General features: G+C 37.3%; 2 protein-coding genes across 5 annotated transcripts; one reads left to right on the top strand and one right to left on the bottom strand.

The window, feature by feature from the left end:
* The first annotated feature begins 1,584 nt into the window (after window positions 1–1,584).
* LOC136252717 (uncharacterized) lies at window positions 1,585–16,091 on the top strand. The gene is made up of 3 exons (XM_066045285.1): window positions 1,585–1,600; window positions 7,637–8,326; window positions 14,680–16,091. Exons 1-3 carry the CDS (start codon window positions 1,585–1,587, stop codon window positions 16,089–16,091), a joined length of 2,118 nt encoding a protein of 705 aa, XP_065901357.1.
* LOC136253086 (uncharacterized) lies at window positions 9,307–11,002 on the bottom strand. Of its 4 annotated transcripts, XR_010699945.1 has the most exons (8): window positions 10,697–10,996; window positions 10,590–10,646; window positions 10,451–10,528; window positions 10,348–10,406; window positions 9,986–10,037; window positions 9,753–9,925; window positions 9,658–9,698; window positions 9,307–9,595 (listed from the first exon to the last, which is right to left on the bottom strand). XR_010699945.1 is itself a non-coding variant. In XM_066045688.1 (7 exons), exons 2-6 carry the CDS (start codon window positions 10,599–10,601, stop codon window positions 9,694–9,696), a joined length of 327 nt encoding a protein of 108 aa, XP_065901760.1. In that variant the 5' UTR covers window positions 10,602–10,646; window positions 10,701–11,002; the 3' UTR covers window positions 9,307–9,595; window positions 9,658–9,693. The 4 variants fall into 4 exon arrangements, 3 of the variants coding, with proteins under 3 accessions (XP_065901760.1, XP_065901759.1, XP_065901758.1); XM_066045688.1 differs by lacking the exon at window positions 9,986–10,037 and having other exon boundaries at window positions 10,701–11,002; XM_066045687.1 differs by lacking the exon at window positions 9,986–10,037 and having other exon boundaries at window positions 9,307–9,565; window positions 10,697–11,001.
* Window positions 16,092–17,132: the final 1,041 nt, after the last annotated feature.

Raw genomic sequence — 17,132 nt, forward strand, 5'->3', positions numbered from 1 at the left:
TCAATCAATGGATTGTTGGAGGTGAAGAATGAAGATCTGAGGAACAGACCACATAAGTAGGTGAGTGGTAGCGTAACTAAACATTAACAATACTAATAAGGGTCCTACCTGGTCCAGAGTTAAGTATCACAACCACATCCACTGTTGGTGGGTGAATCACAATGACTAGATTGCCTGTAAAAACAGATAGGTGAGCATTAAATGCAATATTACACTTAAATTTGTCACTTTTTACACAAAATAAACATTTGGGGATTTTATTCGTTTAAACAGTTGACATTGTTACACAGAGACCTGAAAAAGGAGGCATATCAAGAAGTTTTTTGTTCATGGCAAAAATGCCAGCTGAAACAGGCATGTCCAATACATTTCAATTGAAAAATTATTAAAAATTAAATCAATTATCGTGTACCGCCTATCTCGAGTCTGTTTAGTAACTTTCTGAATTTGATACATGTAGAGCAACTCTCTGCGAGTACAATGATGCCAAAAGAAGTCCAATTCACGTAAATTTTGGCTCGTCAAAATGGCCTAAACTGACCAGGTGTAGCAAATTTCCCCATACATTTTGTATTGAGTGTTTTGGAGTCATGCAATAAAAGGCATAATAACCCACGACATGTGATAGATACCTCAGATTCGAACCAGATTTGGAAATAGCAGTGAATAGCGATTAAGATGAGCTATAGCAGAAGGAAATCAGAGGAAATTTAAGCTTGTCATTTTGAGGTTGAAAATCACTTACTTTTTTTTCTATGACGAATTGAATGCCGGATATTTGGAAAGGAACGCTCTGATCTATTTCGATGTCTTGACAACCATTGTTAACCTTCACTACAATAGTGTTACAAAGAAACAAAAGCACTGTGAATTAGTTCTGCAGGTTAGTTTGTGAAATTTACAGTGTTCCTGATTGAGCGAAATAATGTCTGTGTCATGCAGCAAACTTCTTCATATGTTTCACTGTACATAAATTCAGTAATTTAGACAAGAACATGTGAATGGGTATACTTTTTCATACAAACATTGATATCTGACAAACATTCACTTATTTTCACCTGCAGCCAAAGTTCCAATACTTCTGATGATGATGTAAGTGGAAAATGACAAGATAGCCACGGTTTTTTGGTAATTGGTCCGTACACCTTGTCAACAATCTCGCCATGAGATAATACGAGCTAGTGAAGCTACCAGGAGTTTTCGCCTGGCGGGTCTCTAAAATACCGTAAATTCAGTTAATCAGTGTGTGTCGATGATCTAATTCTTCGATCTAATCAGTTTCGTTAACCTCCACTCCAGACTCTTATTCTTTCGGCATACTTCAGAAACGGTGTACGGCCTCTGCATTAAAGTACACCTCACCATGAAATGAAATCCAGTTACAATAATACTTAATGTAGTCCCGTTACTTCTCTCTCACTCTCCTTCTTGGACTGCCATTTTAAACAACGTTAGTTCAATTTTAATTGAAACCGCTTATCACATGTGTCAGCTTGGGGTGTTGCCGGCAGGGACATTCCAAGGGACTTTACCTAAATAGATCACGTGATAATTGTTAGTCTTGTGTGGTACTTGTCCTTAGTCATGGCTCAGCAATGCGGTACGTGTGTACTATAGCCTATAGCTATATATAGGATTGTTTGTACGCTGCTAATTTTTTCTGTGATGATGCATATGGTCGCATAGAACGCGTGATGGTAGGGCAAATTCCCGCCCCTGGCTATGCCTATGGCATTAACTAGCTTTTTCTATAGCTACTCTATTATAATTATGTTACTGATACATCAGGGGCACCAGAGTAAGGTGAAAGTGGTAGCTAAGGTGAGGCTAAGTCAACTGGTCTATATAGTCTTGGCCCCTAGCCTGGGGCATACTCCCTCAGAAAATTTTAGTTAAGTATACTGCAACTTTTAGTCCTTCAGTGACCAAATTTGCTTTATCAAGTTTGAAAGTTTAATTCCAGCCAAAAAGGCTCGGATCTCAATGCACTGGTTGTATCTACTGTACTGGCTCTGATGCCCTATATATACATCGTCCAAAAGATGGTTAGAGTCCCATATTAAAATGAACTCTTGTTATATTATTATTGGTTAAATAGGACGGACAGCCGAGGCTGATTAGGCCCTACAAGGTACAAGTAAATACATTACAGACATTCAATTATGGCCTATGAAAATTTAGTTAAATTGTCCATTTCTATCAGTGGTATTGGTAGTGCATTCCATTCTCTGGTCGTCTTCGGGGAAAAGCTTGTCATATATGCGGTGGTACTTGTGGATGGTATCATTAGGTGGAATGGGTGATGTTGTCTAGTATGTGCGGTGGTAAAGTGATAGTAGTCAGGTAGAGATAAGCCAATCATGTCGTGCATTATTTGGTAAAAGATGTTTAGTCTTTGTTGCTTCCTTCTCCTTGCTAATGGCAACCAATTAAGCTGTTCCAGCATAGTAGCTACTGACACTACTGTGATAGTTATAGTCAGAAAGGACCCATCTTGCAGCACGCCTCTGGACTTTTTCTAAAAGTGTTATTTGTACAATGATATGCTTGCATGGACTCTTGATAATAATGACTATATGTATTTAGCTTTCAGGTTGCGTATACAAGGTATTCTTTCATCTTCCAGTATAAATTGCTACTCCATGCACTATGACGGAGGCCTAAGGCTCTAGCTACACACTAAGAATCAAATTATATAATGTTCTACACAATGATAAGATAATTGCCAGAGCAGAGTTCATGGTTATTGTATCAGCAAAGAGTTTTGAATATTAATTGAGATGTTTTATTTAAGTGCATTTTGACTGTTCCTCCTATAATTATTGTTCAATTATCTGATGTCTTGTTGGTTTCCCTCTATCCTCTTTACTGATCCCTCTTTATTGATTCTATATGACTAGAAAATCTGTACACCAGTTACAACAGTTGATCTAAATTATGATGATGATGCAGTTATTGAGACGAAGAGATGCATAATATTTCCCTACAGTGCCACAACACACAAACACTTGAAATGTAATCTGAGACTTATGTGTATATAGCTGCAGTGAACTAAGTAAGATCACTATAACCGCTGGTAAGCATTGCGTCGTATTACCATTCATCGGTGCTTGTGCAATAAATTGTCTGTATTATGAATTCAGTCAAAATTGTGCATAGCTAGCTGTGTACTAATTTATTAGGCACCCAGTAAATGCTTAAGTTTGAGCATAAGATGCCTGAAGTATTTACCACAGATATATTTTGTAAATAATATTATAAAAAAAGATAAATATACTTTAATAGAACAGTCAATAGCCAGCTGTTTAGTAATTGTGAACTAATTAGGCACTTGCTAATTATGAGCATAATCTAAAGCATTTACCACAGATGGGATATTGTAAAATTTTGTCAATAGTAAATGAATGCCACAGTAAACATAGATCTATACTCTAATAGAACAGTCTGTCTATATTCTACACTGTAAATTCATACTTCCAAATTTACAGTGTGAACAGTGTCTGAAATGTGCATGTCTTTGTCAAACACGATGACAGGTGCACATGTTTGACTCTCCTAGATAATAATATTATTGCTAATTTCCAAATATCAGTCATCTAAATGTTACCATTTTAACAATTTTGTTGTTCCACCAGTGAGTCTATCACTATAACAAAAATGAGTGATATCCACCCCAAAAACACCTTCGCTGTAAAAAAAGGCACGTCCAAGAAACTACAAGTACCTGTAATCCAATATAATTAAAAACAGCTCAGTTGTAGGGAAAGACTTCATGAAAGTAAAAATAACTGGTAACTTAAAGAGCTGATATCTGGAGCGGCCAAGAATCAATCTTAATCCAACTACTTATACTAATTTTTTTTAATCTGTGGTTAAACACCTAGCATTGGCTGTAAAAAAAAGTGTACCCATGAAAGTAACTGGCAATTGAAATAGCTGATATCTGAAGCGGCCAAGAATGAATGCTGATATACAACTAATTGGAATTAACAAAAAGTTTAACATTGAACCTTTGTCTTTCAGCTGTGTTCTACATTCACTCTTGCTGCATCATAAATTGATTTCTTTTAACTCTAATTGGCTGGTAATTTGGCCGCCTTTTGTTTGCTCTATACACTGAATATTAAAAAAAGCGGCCAAATTACCAGCCAATTAGAGTTAAAAGAAATTAATTTATGATGCAGCAAGAGTGAATGTAGAACACAGCTGAAAGACAAAGTTTCAATGTTAAACTTTTTGTTAATTTCAATTAGTTGTATATCAACATTCATTCTTGGCCGCTTCAGATATCAGCTATTTCAATTGCCAGTTACTTTCATGGGTACACTTTTTTTTACAGCCAATGCTAGGTGTTTAACCACAGATTAAAAAAAAAATAGTATAAGTAGTTGGATTAAGATTGATTCTTGGCCGCTCCAGATATCAGCTCTTTAAGTTACCAGTTATTTTTACTTTCATGAAGTCTTTCCCTACAACTGAGCTGTTTTTAATTATATTGGATTACAGGTACTTGTAGTTTCTTGGACGCGCCTTTTTTTACAGCGAAGGTGTTTTTGGGGTTGATTAGATATTACTTATACCACGGCCACTTGGAATTTTCCTGATATAATTATATTCCCATGCCCTCAGGCCTGTGTCCTTCAGGATTGGGCATAATATCAGGAAAATCCCTTGTAGCCATGGTATAATTATTAAATAATCCCTGAAACACAGTACAGGGCCGGAGCCCATGGTCCGGCCGGTCCGGCATTGGCCGGACCACTTTTCAGCCACTTGAATTTGCAAAAAGATCAAGATACTCTAATAGAGCAGTCATCGCATTATACTCTAATGGAACAGTCATGGTGATAGTTAGAGCATTCGGTATACAATACCAATACTCTTATTACACTGGTTGATCTAAGCCATTATATCCATTTTAATTGTTTTCAAATTACTTTCTAATGAACCATCTGCATAGAATTGCACAATAGGCTAATTGATAATGCATGTTATGTATTAACAATTACAATCAAAATTGCTTCTGTATCTCAAAAGAACTAAACTCACTTTGTATCATGAAAGTAAAATTAGCTACTAGCTATATATTAAATTGAATTAATTGGTATACAGTAGCACAAAATTACCTGGATATATTCTTGGTGTAAAAAAACAGAAAGAGACCGTGTATGTAAAATAGCTTCCAGATGCCATTTCAGAACATGTATTTTCAAAAATTTTCCCAGGGAGCATGTCCCCAGACTTCCTTTGCTTAGCATGTTAATACATGCTGTAGCTAGCACACACAAAATACATTACAGTAGATAATGTGATTTAAATTTCAAATCAATAAAATGTAGTGTGCATGACTATGACCTCCATTGTAGTCCATGAATGGCCTGACCACTCAAAATCTCTGGGCTGCGGCCCTGCAGTATGTACTGTAGCTAGTGAGTCTACACATAAAAACTAAAAAATAGAATGACAACATTGTTTTGATTTGATTCTAACTACAATTAAGTGTGTCTAGGATATGTATTGTACACTCAAATGTATGTTACAAATACAGGAGGACCAGCATGACAAAAAATGCAGACTAGTCTGTAGTTTTTGAACTTTTATTCAGATTTGAATTGCCCAAATTTTTTATGGTAATGTCTGGTCTGAGCATGTTCCTTCCTCAATAAAAACCCCTGAGATTTGACACTCTTCATCATTCCTACAATGAAATTCTTTCTCACATTAATGTATGATATCCACAATGACAAAATTTGATGTCATTTATTTATTTATTTGATTTAATGCACAAAGAATTCAAATATGAGCGTGTAAATGTGCATGTGTGTAATTTAGTCTGAAAGTCATTAACATTTTCAACAGCAACAACTTTGATAGGGAGGGAGTTCCAGATTCTGATAGTTGATGGCAGAAATGAGTGGTGGTACCAGTTGACCCTGGTAGAAATAAGTATGAATCTTTGATTGTGGCCACGAGTAATTGTGGAGGATGGGTGAAGATATGATAGAAAGTCAATTGAAACTATTAATTTTTTGTAGAACATAGTGACTTTAGCATAATTTCTCCTGTCCTCTAGTGTTAGCCAATCCAATCTATTAAGTAAATCTGTCACACTGGTGTTTCTAGTATAAGAGTTAAAAACAAATCGAGCTGCTTTACGTTGTACCATTTCTAGAATGTTCTTCTGTGACTGAGTATGTGGGAACCAAAAACCGAAGCATACTCTACACAATTGACAAAATGGCAGTATTAGTGTGGTGGCTTTGGCACACAGTATTCGAAATGAATGTTGTCTGTAGTTTTTTACACATGAAACCATGAAATAATAAAGGTAAGAAGTAGTACACTTACTGTAACAGTGCAAATACACTGAAAATTTATATTCGTACACAAATAGGCTTACTGTATATACTACGTATGGTACCACCCAAGTGCAGTGGTGCACTCACTTGCACACGCAACTTTGCTCGAGATTTTAAAAATCGCTAATTGAGGGGCGTGGCAACTGTTTTGCTCACGAGACAACATGGCAGCTGTTTCGTTCATGAAAATTATGAGCAAAACAGTTGCCACGCCCTTTAATTAGTGATTTTTAAAATCTCAAGCAAAGTTACGTGTGTAAGCGAGTGCAACGTTGCGCTTGGGCGGTACCGTATATGCCTCACCTTTGCCCTTTTTCAAATTTATAAATGCTAACATAGGCAAGCACTATCTTGCCCAATACCTCCCTGTACAAAGTCCTCTCACTATTTTGTTTTGTGACATCATAGATAATACGCAAAACGTAAATGCAACGTCAAGAACATCATTGCACATATCGCTCATTGATCTGTTAATAAATGGATATTCATATGAATGCTCTATTAGAGTATCACAATCTTAATTAATTAATTTTAAACACTTTTAAGAGGGCTCATGTCCCAATGTAGATCTTTCCTCAAGAAATGAATATGTTATCATAAATGTGACTGGATTTGCAAGAACCCCTTATGTTAGCACAGTTTTCAAATTGCATTTTATTACATTTTCTTATAATAGATAGCCAAAGGAATGGTCAACCAAAGTTTCAACTTTGAATCCAAGAATTTGCATAGTTACAACCCTGCAAAGTGGTATCAGCCAAAAAACCGATTTGTGTAGTGACTATACGGAAAATAAACTACGGGTACATATAATTAATGGTCATAACTTATAAATGCAGTCAGCTACCAAGCAATACTTGCACAATCAGGTTCCATTGGTGGGTAAGTTTTGTCTTCCAGGTCCTTCCTACAAACAGGGCAGAGGCGAAAACTTTAGAAAAAAGCGATAGTGAACCGCTTGTCCAATACGAGGCAGACTAACACTCATATCTTATGTCTCCTTGGGAGTGCTGATACGAACCAAAGATATTGGAACTCCTCTTGGAACTCCTCTTGGAACTCCTCTTGGAACTCCTCTTGGAACTAAATCTCCTCTTGGAACTCCTCTTGGAACTCCTCTTGGAACTAAAACTCCTCTTGGAACTAAAACTCCTCGAACTCCTCTTGGAACTAAAACTCCTCTTGGAACTCCTCTTGGAACTCCTCTTGGAACTCCTATTGGAACTCCTCTTACATACTATCTAAATCTTGTAACAGTGATGACTTCATCATTACAGGTTCAAACACTCTCTGGCCATTTAATCCTACTGTTGCAGTTACAAGTGCCATAAGAGTCATTATTCCTAGCAGAGGACTAGAAATCTATCTCACACAAGGTGGAGGTGGAACAATCACAATCAATGATGTTCTGCAATTGAACAATGGAGATGGGGTAGTATATGATTTCAATGGAGTTCAAGTATTAAGGATAGGTGGACATCCATTTATTTTACTTACAGTTAATTTTCCTGTGACTGTTAGTTGGGATGGATCACATCAATTTAGCATTTCTGTGTCTAATAGTTGGCGGGGACAATTGTGTGGACTGTGTGGAAACTACAACAATGATGAAAGCGATGATTTTATGCTTCCTGATGGTTCAGTGACAACTTCAGCAAACAGATTTGTTAGTAGTTGGCTGTATGCCAACACATCATCAACATGTGGAATACCACCAACTTTACCAGCTTGTCCAGCAAGTGTGATGACAGCAGCACAATCACGATGTAATGAACTCACAAACAGTGTCTTTAGTGTGTGCAACAGTGCTGTGAACCCCTCACCCTATATTTCCAACTGTATATTAAACTGTTGTTCATGTACTGAAGCAGAGAGAGAAGAGTGTTATTGTAACAGTATATCTAGGTATGTATCAGCATGTACAATCGAGGATGTCATCATTCCAAACTGGAGGAACTACTGTTTTCGTAAGTGAAATTAAAACAATCTAAATCAAATCTACTGTTACATACTGTGTTTGCAGCTATCACCTGTCCATTAGGCATGGTGTATCAACAATGTGGTCCATCATGTCCTCAGACATGTGATATGATCAAGACTCACGGTAGTGAGTCGTGCGGTCAAGAAACTACAAATCGCATGCCACAATTAAAACACTCGGCCACTACTGTGAGTTATTTACGTGTAGGGACGGTTTTGCAATATTAGCCCTGAATTGTGCAACCTTTCTCAATAGGTTTATACTGCATTTTTGTGATTTTAAAAAGCTTGGTGTCATCGTTTTCTTGTCGCAACCTCTTAACAAGCGTATTTAGATATAATTCACTCAATTTCTCACCATGTGTTTCAGCTATCGTCACATTATACCACTCAATACACTCGTGTTTCTACAGTCCATCTGGCACTAACATTATTTAGTACTGGATCGCCTCTACGCATATTTTCTCCATTCAAACCTCCATCCCTACAATAACTTTTAAAGACACGATGTGGACACAAGCCCTAATGTCTGACAAATAAGTTGTGAAAGCGTGCAGAGCCGTTAGTTTCTTTAGGAAGGTATTTTAAGCAGAAATCTTTTTGACTCCATTCAGTGCCATGCCTCGTGCGAGCGTTTATAATCAACAGATGTCTTATAAACAAGGTGTGAAAGCGTAGAGAACGTACAGACACTAGGGAAGGTGTAAGTCATAAGTTAAGACTCCATTTAGTGCCATGCACCAAACAAGAACTACTGATTTTGCAAGTTGTGTGGAATGACCAAACCTCATGTACAGTCACAAACCGCATTTCAGACAAAAAGGTGTTGCTGTACAGCACGTACATAATGAAAGCCACGTCACAAGCCCCATCTTAATTAGTGCTTTGTGGAAGAGTGAAACTGCCATGGACGTGTGAAACTGCCGTGACAGCTACAAACAGAAAATGAGGCGATTCTAATTGCAGATAAGATGACTGCGAAATCCATGAAATTTTTTGCCTTACAGTAGCTAAACCTATATAACAATGATATTACAACATGTAACAAAAATTTAATAAACATCACATCAAATAGTTAACACCAAAAGTGGTGATGATGATGTAAGTGGCAAATGATAAGAGACCCGGTACTTGGTCGATCCATACACCTTGTCAACAATCCTGAAATTCACTTGATCTCAGTTGCTGTCTGTTCCCAAATTACACACCATGACCATATCTGATTGCTAACATGTAAACCAGATGGTCTGTAAAAACTGTTAGGCGGGCATTAACTTAAAATCTGGATACTATGAAAATACACAAAATTATAACTGACCTGGGCATTAGTTTGGTCCCATCATAACAGTATGCCTTATCCTGGAAATTCAGAAAACATGAGATAATACAGTATTTCTTAGTACATGGACTGACCTGGAATTTTCACGACACCCTTGATATCACTAGAGTTACATAGATTGAAGTACAGAAGAGAACACACAACTCCGCTGTTAACTGAAATTCTCAACACTCTGATCTTAGCTCCTGCCAGGTTCCAAGTTACATACCATGAACTACTAGTGGGTAAACTGCTATGACCAGATAGCCTGCAAAATTGATAAGCAGGCATTAAATACAATGCACCTAAAATCTGGGTATAGTAGAACCTATCTTATCCAGGCAGTCTGGTACATACTACTGTCCATATCTCAGAGATATCTGTAAGTAAGAAATGTATGCTACTAGTGACTACATGCTACTAAATACAAGTAATGTGATTGCTATCAGTGGTGTAGTTTAGTGGGCAGAGGGGGAATTCACTACAGAGCACTCATGGTCACTCCCCTAGGCTGTAAATATGCATTATCACCTAACAACCAAGTGTTAGTTATTATTAGTAGAACAAACAAGCCACCAAATAGGTAAACAAACCACCAAATAGGTAAACAGCAACTTTTAAGCTCTCTCCTTGTGTTTCATTTAAACTTCATTCTGGATAATAGAAGTCTGGATAAGTAAGCAGACTAACCTGGAAATCCACAACGTCCTTGATGTCACTACAGTCCATGTACACTTGACAATTGAGAGCTACAAAAGGAACACTAATAAAATTCCTCTGTATGTAAACTAACCTGAATCTTTGATCTTAGTTCCCAAGTTATGTACATACCATTACCACATTCAACTACTATTACTGCTAGTGGGTGATCCTGGAAATTCAGAAAACACCTGAGACAATAAATGACTACATTCCTTGGTATGTAGACTGACCTGGAAATTCATAACACCCTTGATGTCACTACAGTCTATGTACTCTTGATTTTAGAACTACAAAAAGAACACACAAGATACTACAATTACTCTTTATGTAAACTGACCTGCAATTTATGACTCAGTTTCTGCCTGGTTCCAAGTTATGTATGTACCATGACCACATCTAATTATTTTAACTGCTACTGCTAGTGGTGAACTGCATGCTATGACCAGAATCAGATTACCTGTAAAAACCAACAGGTGGGCATTCACACCTGAATTCTGTCACTTTTTGCCCAAATGATGTTGTTGGGGATTTACAAGTTGGCTGGTTTTAACAGGTGATTCACAGAGACCTGATTAGACAGATTTCACTATACATTAATTTAGGGTAGGCCAGTATGCAGTGTAAATGAGTACATACAAACATTACACATGTTACATTTGCCTACTTCTTTCACGTGCAGCCGAAGTTCCCAGACTTCTGACGATGTAAGTGGCAAGTGGTACGAGTTGCCTTGTCGACAATTCCGCCATGAGGATTTTGCTGCTCCTTAGAACTTTCAGTGAATTTGCACTGCACACCTCTAAAAAAGCCTATCACATAAATGCGGTTACTCAGCAATGTGACACTTTACTGACACGCCAACTTTATCTTTCTTCGTTCCATTCTCTTATCCTTCAAGCGGTGTGCGTTGCATTACAATTAGTCTAAAGTACACCTCACCACTGAAATACCAAAGAAATGCTTCTTATTAGTACTACGGCTTTACTCCTCTGTCTCGACTTGGACTGCCACTAAACATTCAATTTTAAACCGCGCATCACGTGTTTCTACTTGAGGTGCTACAGGGACTTTCCAAAAGACTTCCCCTAAATACTCCACGTGATACTTGAATTGGCACAATGCGGTACGTGTACTTTAATAATAGTATTATTATAAACTGTCAAGAATTGTTTGTGCGCTGCCGGCTAAAATCATTGGTGTGATGGTTTGACCATATGGTTTGACAGCAGTTATTATGGGGCAAAGAATGCAAGAGGAACTGTGATAGTCAGTCCCACCCTAGCTGTGCCTATATATAGGGGCATTAACTAGCTTTATCTTACAGCTACTGTATGTTGCTGATACATCAGGGGCACCAGAGCAACGGTAAAAGTGGTAGCTAAGGTCCCTACTGATACAGAGGCCAGGATAGTTGCATTCACAAAGATTCCAACACTGATTGCAAGCATAGGCTGTGGAGGAATCTTTAGCTACCTTGATGAAACAAGACGATTTTTGCTGTGGACACACCCTCCAACTTCAGCACTCCACATTCCAAATTTGAGCGAAATTGCTTCCAGCCTTCCCAAGATATGCGACTTCAAAAATTGGCTTAGTTTCTTCTTATTTTTCTTCCTCTTTTCGCACACTTACAAAACTGCTATAAAACGCGAACGCCATATCTGATTGCCTTGAAATTTGGCACGCAGGTGGGGGGTATAAAGGTGCATCTCTGTACCAACCTTGGCTTGAATATGATAAACAGGCAAAGAGTTATGGGCGATTATTCACGACGCATAACACAAATATGTTGTCACGCCGACAGTGTAAACCGCATATGGGAAGAAGCTGAAAATTGGTGGGTGAATAGGTTAACTATTGAACCTCAAACCTTTTGTGGTTTGAAAGAAATCAAGCTAAAAACCAGGAAGATACAATGAAAAAACCAACAGTGTGTAACAATTACACAATCGAGATTAGCTAATAAAAAACGACTGCTTGCCATGCCTACCAGATAAGCTGCTTGGGGTAATGCTTTGAAAATCACTGCATAGATGGAGTAATCATCTTAGAAAGGCTCTTCAATGGTGTAGAAGAATCAGACTTAAAGCCACGGAGTTATAACACGAAATCCAACTTGGTGTAGCAAGTGCGGGATCGAGATACTCTAATAGAGCAATCATCCTAATAAAGCAGTCACCCTGAAGAGAATTCAAGAGATCAGCTAGAAACAAGTAACCTGTATAGAGATAAGCTAGAAACTAGTCACCCTGTAGAGAGATCAGCTACAAACAATTCACCCTGTAGAGAGATCAACTAGAAGAAGTTACCTTGTAGGGAGTTCATGCAACTATGGAAAGAGATAGTTCAGCTAGAAGAAATCACCTTGTAGAGTTCAGCTACAAAGAAACCACCATGTAGAGAGTTCAGCTACAAACAAATCGCCCTGTAGAGAGATCAGCTAGAAGAAGTTACCTTGTAGAGTGTTCAGCTACATAGAAACCATCATGTAGAGAGTTCAGCTGCAAACAAATCACCTGTAGAGAGTTCAGCTACACACAAATCTCCCTGTAGAGAGATCAGCTAGAAAAAGTTTCCTAGTAGAGAGTTCAGCCACAAACAAATCACCCTGTAGAAAGATCAGCTAGAAGAACTCACCTTGCAGAGAGTTCAGTTACAAAGAAACCACCATGTAGAGAGTTCAGCTACAAACTAGTGACCTTGTAGAGACACCAGCTAGAAGGAGTTACCTTGTAGAGAGTTCAGCTACAAAGAAACCATTCTGTAAAGAGCTCAGCTGCAAACAAATCACCTATACAGAATTCAGCTACAAACAAATCACCCTGTAGAAAGATCAGCTAGAAGAAGTTACCTTGTAGAGAGTTCAATTACAAAGAAACCACCATGTAGAAAATTCAGCTACAAACTAGTGACCCTGTAGAGACATCATCTAGAAGAAGTTAACTTGTAGAGAGTTCAGCTACAAAGAAATCATTATGTAAAGAGCTCAGTTACAAACAAATCACCTATACAGAATTCAGGTATAAACAAATCACCCTGTAGAGAGATCAGCTAGAAGAAGTTATCTTGTAGATAGTTCAGCTACACACAAATCACCCTATAGAAAGATCAGCTAGAAGAAGTTACCTTGTAGACAGTTAAGCTACAAACAAATCACCCTGTAGAAAGATCAGCTAGAAGAAGTCACCTTGTAGAGAGTTCAGCTACAAAGAAACCACCATGTAGAGAGTTCAGCTGCAAAAAATCACCCTGTAAAAAATCAGCAACAAACAAATCACCCTGTAGAAAGATCAGCTAGAAGAAGTCACCTTGTAGAGTGTTCAGCTACAAAGAAACCACCATGTAGAGAGTTCAGCTACAAATAAATCACCATGTAGAAAGATCAGTTAGAAGAAGTTACCCCTTAGAGAGTTCAGCTACAAAGAAACCATTCTGTAAAGAGCTCAGCTGCAAACAAATTACCTGTACAGAATTCAGCTGCAAACAAATCACCCTGTAGAGAGATCAGCTAGAAGAATTACCTTGTAGATCGTTCAGCTACAAACAATTCACTCTGTAGAGAGAGCAGCTAGAAGAAGTCACTTTGTAAAGTGTTAGGTTACAAAGAAATCACCATGGAGAGTTTTGTAATAAATATATGTATTATATATATAATTTGTACATTTACTGATAAAATCAGAAATATTATTTAAAGTACATCTGCTTAATCTTTTCTTCTTCCTGTGGTAAAGAAAAAAAAGATAGGTTTAAAAAGTCCCAAAGCTGGCCTATATTTGGGGTATGCAAATACAAAAAGAAGTGAAATCTAATCCAAAACAGCCAAGCTGTAAAAAAAGAGTACAAGCAGCACCAAAATTCAGTCGTTATTAAAATTTTTACCATTAACCTACCATCACAGCCATTTCTTGGCTGCCACCTTGGATTTGACATCTTTTTTCACCATGGCCTTTTTGAGGGCCACACTCTTTTTTACATCTTGGCTGTTATGGATTAGATAATGTCCTACTGGACAGAAAAGCTAAATTTTATTAGACAAGATGTTTAGTAACTATTGCAATAGACTGTTTTGTTCAAGTATGTGACTGTTCTATTAGAGTATCCCAACTTTAAGTAATAAGATTTGCCAATCATTCACTAAAATTGGTTCAAAATACCAAATGTATACTGATTCTTCTTATTCACCCTTATATACACAAAACTCATTTGGTCCTGACTCCTCCCTGTATTGTGATATGTTTTGGATGTACTGTAAATATCTAATAAGAATAAGAATATTGCCAACACAAAAATGTTGTTATGTAATGTATTATATGTATGTAGACATTACCAGAAATTACTACATTGCATACTTCAGTAACAATGGTGGACCAAGTCATATTGGAGAACCATCCATCATAATAAAAACATCAGAATCACTACCAGTGTACTATTCAATTGAGGCTCCAGGAGTAGGATATTATACCAGTGGTATTGTCACAAGTGATAATGAGGTCATCATCCATCTAAACAACAGTTTCATAACATTGTCACATAATGATCAGGATAAAGGAATTCATTTGATGACCAGTAGTGATAGGGTAACTTTGATTGGTCAGAATTTGAGAGATAGTAGTAGTGACACATTTCTTTGTTTGCCTGTTACTGACTTGTGTATTGTTGAATATGTGTATTATGGGATATCTGTTTTTAGAGAGACTAAATTTCCAAATAACAAATACAATAGTTCTATTTTAGTAGTTGGTACAGAAAATAGCACAATGATGAAGTTGACAGTCACACAACCAGTCACCATTAATGTTAGTAACTCTACAGTTAATCTCACTACTGGTATACAGCACTCTCTTGTGATCAACAGGCTCCAAACTGTGTTGATTGAATCAGTTGATGATTTGACTGGAACTAAAATTGTTACGGATAAACAAGTATCTGTATTGAGTGGACATCAGTGTGCTGGTATACCGCAGCATACTAGAGGTTGTGATCACTTGGTGGAACAAATTCCACCCACCACATTATGGGGGGGAGAATATTACACTGCACCATTAGCCACCAGAAGGTCATATACTATTAAAGTACTGGCAGCATATAACTCCACTGTTGTTGATATTTACTGTAACAATACAAGGGAGTCTTATAATATTAGTGAAGGAGAGTCTGTTAACAAAACTCTATCACTACAAGAGTATTGTGCCATCAACTCTAGTAAAGAAGTGTTAATTGTTCAGTTAAGTCATGGATTTAATGATGAAAAATATACAAATAATAATGGTGATCCAATGATGACACTAGTACCAGCCACAAATCAGTATAGTAACAAATTTCAGTTTTCTACACTTCAAGGTCGATCAGGTTACACACACTATATTAACATCATAGTGTTAGCACAGTATTATCAACCTAACATGACCTACCTGATAGTGAACAATCTAGAAATAATACATGAATGGGTACCAATTATGGTAAATAATGTTATCAAAGCTTATGGTGTGAGAATGATTCTACATGATGTCAATACTGTGACTGAAGTTGTGGCTGAAGATGCTCTCATAGGAATAATAATGTATGGAAATGCTGCAAAAGAAAGTTATGGTCATCCTGGAGGATATGATATTCAAACAGGTTATCGCTATCTATACCAAAAAAGCCAAGCTTTGAAAAAAGGGTGCAGCCACCCAAGAACGAGGGTGAAAAAAGATGCGAAATCAAAGGTTACAGCCAAGAAAAGGCTGTGATGGTAAGTTAATAGCAAAATATATTAATAACGACAATTCAGGTGAATTTGTGTTGCCTTCTCCAACCAAGTTTCACTAGGATTCGGAACCAAATTCACCGGAATTGTCATTATTAAATTTTTTGCCATTAACCTACCTACCATCACACCCATTTCTTTGACGCCACTTTTGATTTCACATCTTTTTTCACCACAGGGCCACACCCTTTTTCACAGCTTGGCTGTTTTTCTATATATATATATATATATATATATATCACTTTTTGTATTTGTATACTCCAAAGCCGCTTTGGAACTTCTCTTACTTGTCTTTTTCTTTAAGGAAGAGATGAAGAGCAGATTTCTTTTGTATTTTGCTGATGTAATGATGCATTTAAAATAATACTGTATTATTAATTACATCTACAGGTTGGCTGGCTTGTAGCATAAATCTCTACAACTACAAGGTAACTTTGTTTGTAGCTGAGCTCTCTTACAGAGTGACTTCCTGTAGTTAGACTGTTTATAGGATGATTTGTTGGAGCTGAACTCTTTACAAGATGACTTGTTTGTAACTGAACACTCTACAGGGTGACTTGTAGTTGAACTCTCTACACAGTGATTTGTCTGTGGCACATAGTAATTTGTTTGTGGCTGAATTCCCTGCAGGGTGATTTGTTTGTACCTCAACTCTCTACTGGGTGAATTGTTTGTAGCTGAACTCTTTACTGCATACAGGTTGACTTGGTTGTAGCACCAAACTCTCTACAGAGTGACTTTTTGTAGCTGAACTCTCTACTGTGTGATTGGTTTATAGCTGAACTCTCCACAGGTGATTGTTTGTAGCTGGACTCTATACTGTGTACAAGGTAACTTGTTTATAGTTCAGCTCTCAACAAGTGACTTCTTTGTAACTAAATTCTATACTGGGTGACTAGTGAAACATGGGGTCTTGTATTAGCCTAGAGTGGTTTGTTTGTATCAGAACTCTTTACAGGGTACCTTGTTTGTAGCCAAACTCTCCACAAGTTGATGTGTATGAAACCGAATTGTCTACCCTGTG

This window comes from Dysidea avara, chromosome 4, assembly GCF_963678975.1.
Source record: "Dysidea avara chromosome 4, odDysAvar1.4, whole genome shotgun sequence".
Lineage (NCBI taxonomy): Eukaryota > Metazoa > Porifera > Demospongiae > Dictyoceratida > Dysideidae > Dysidea > Dysidea avara.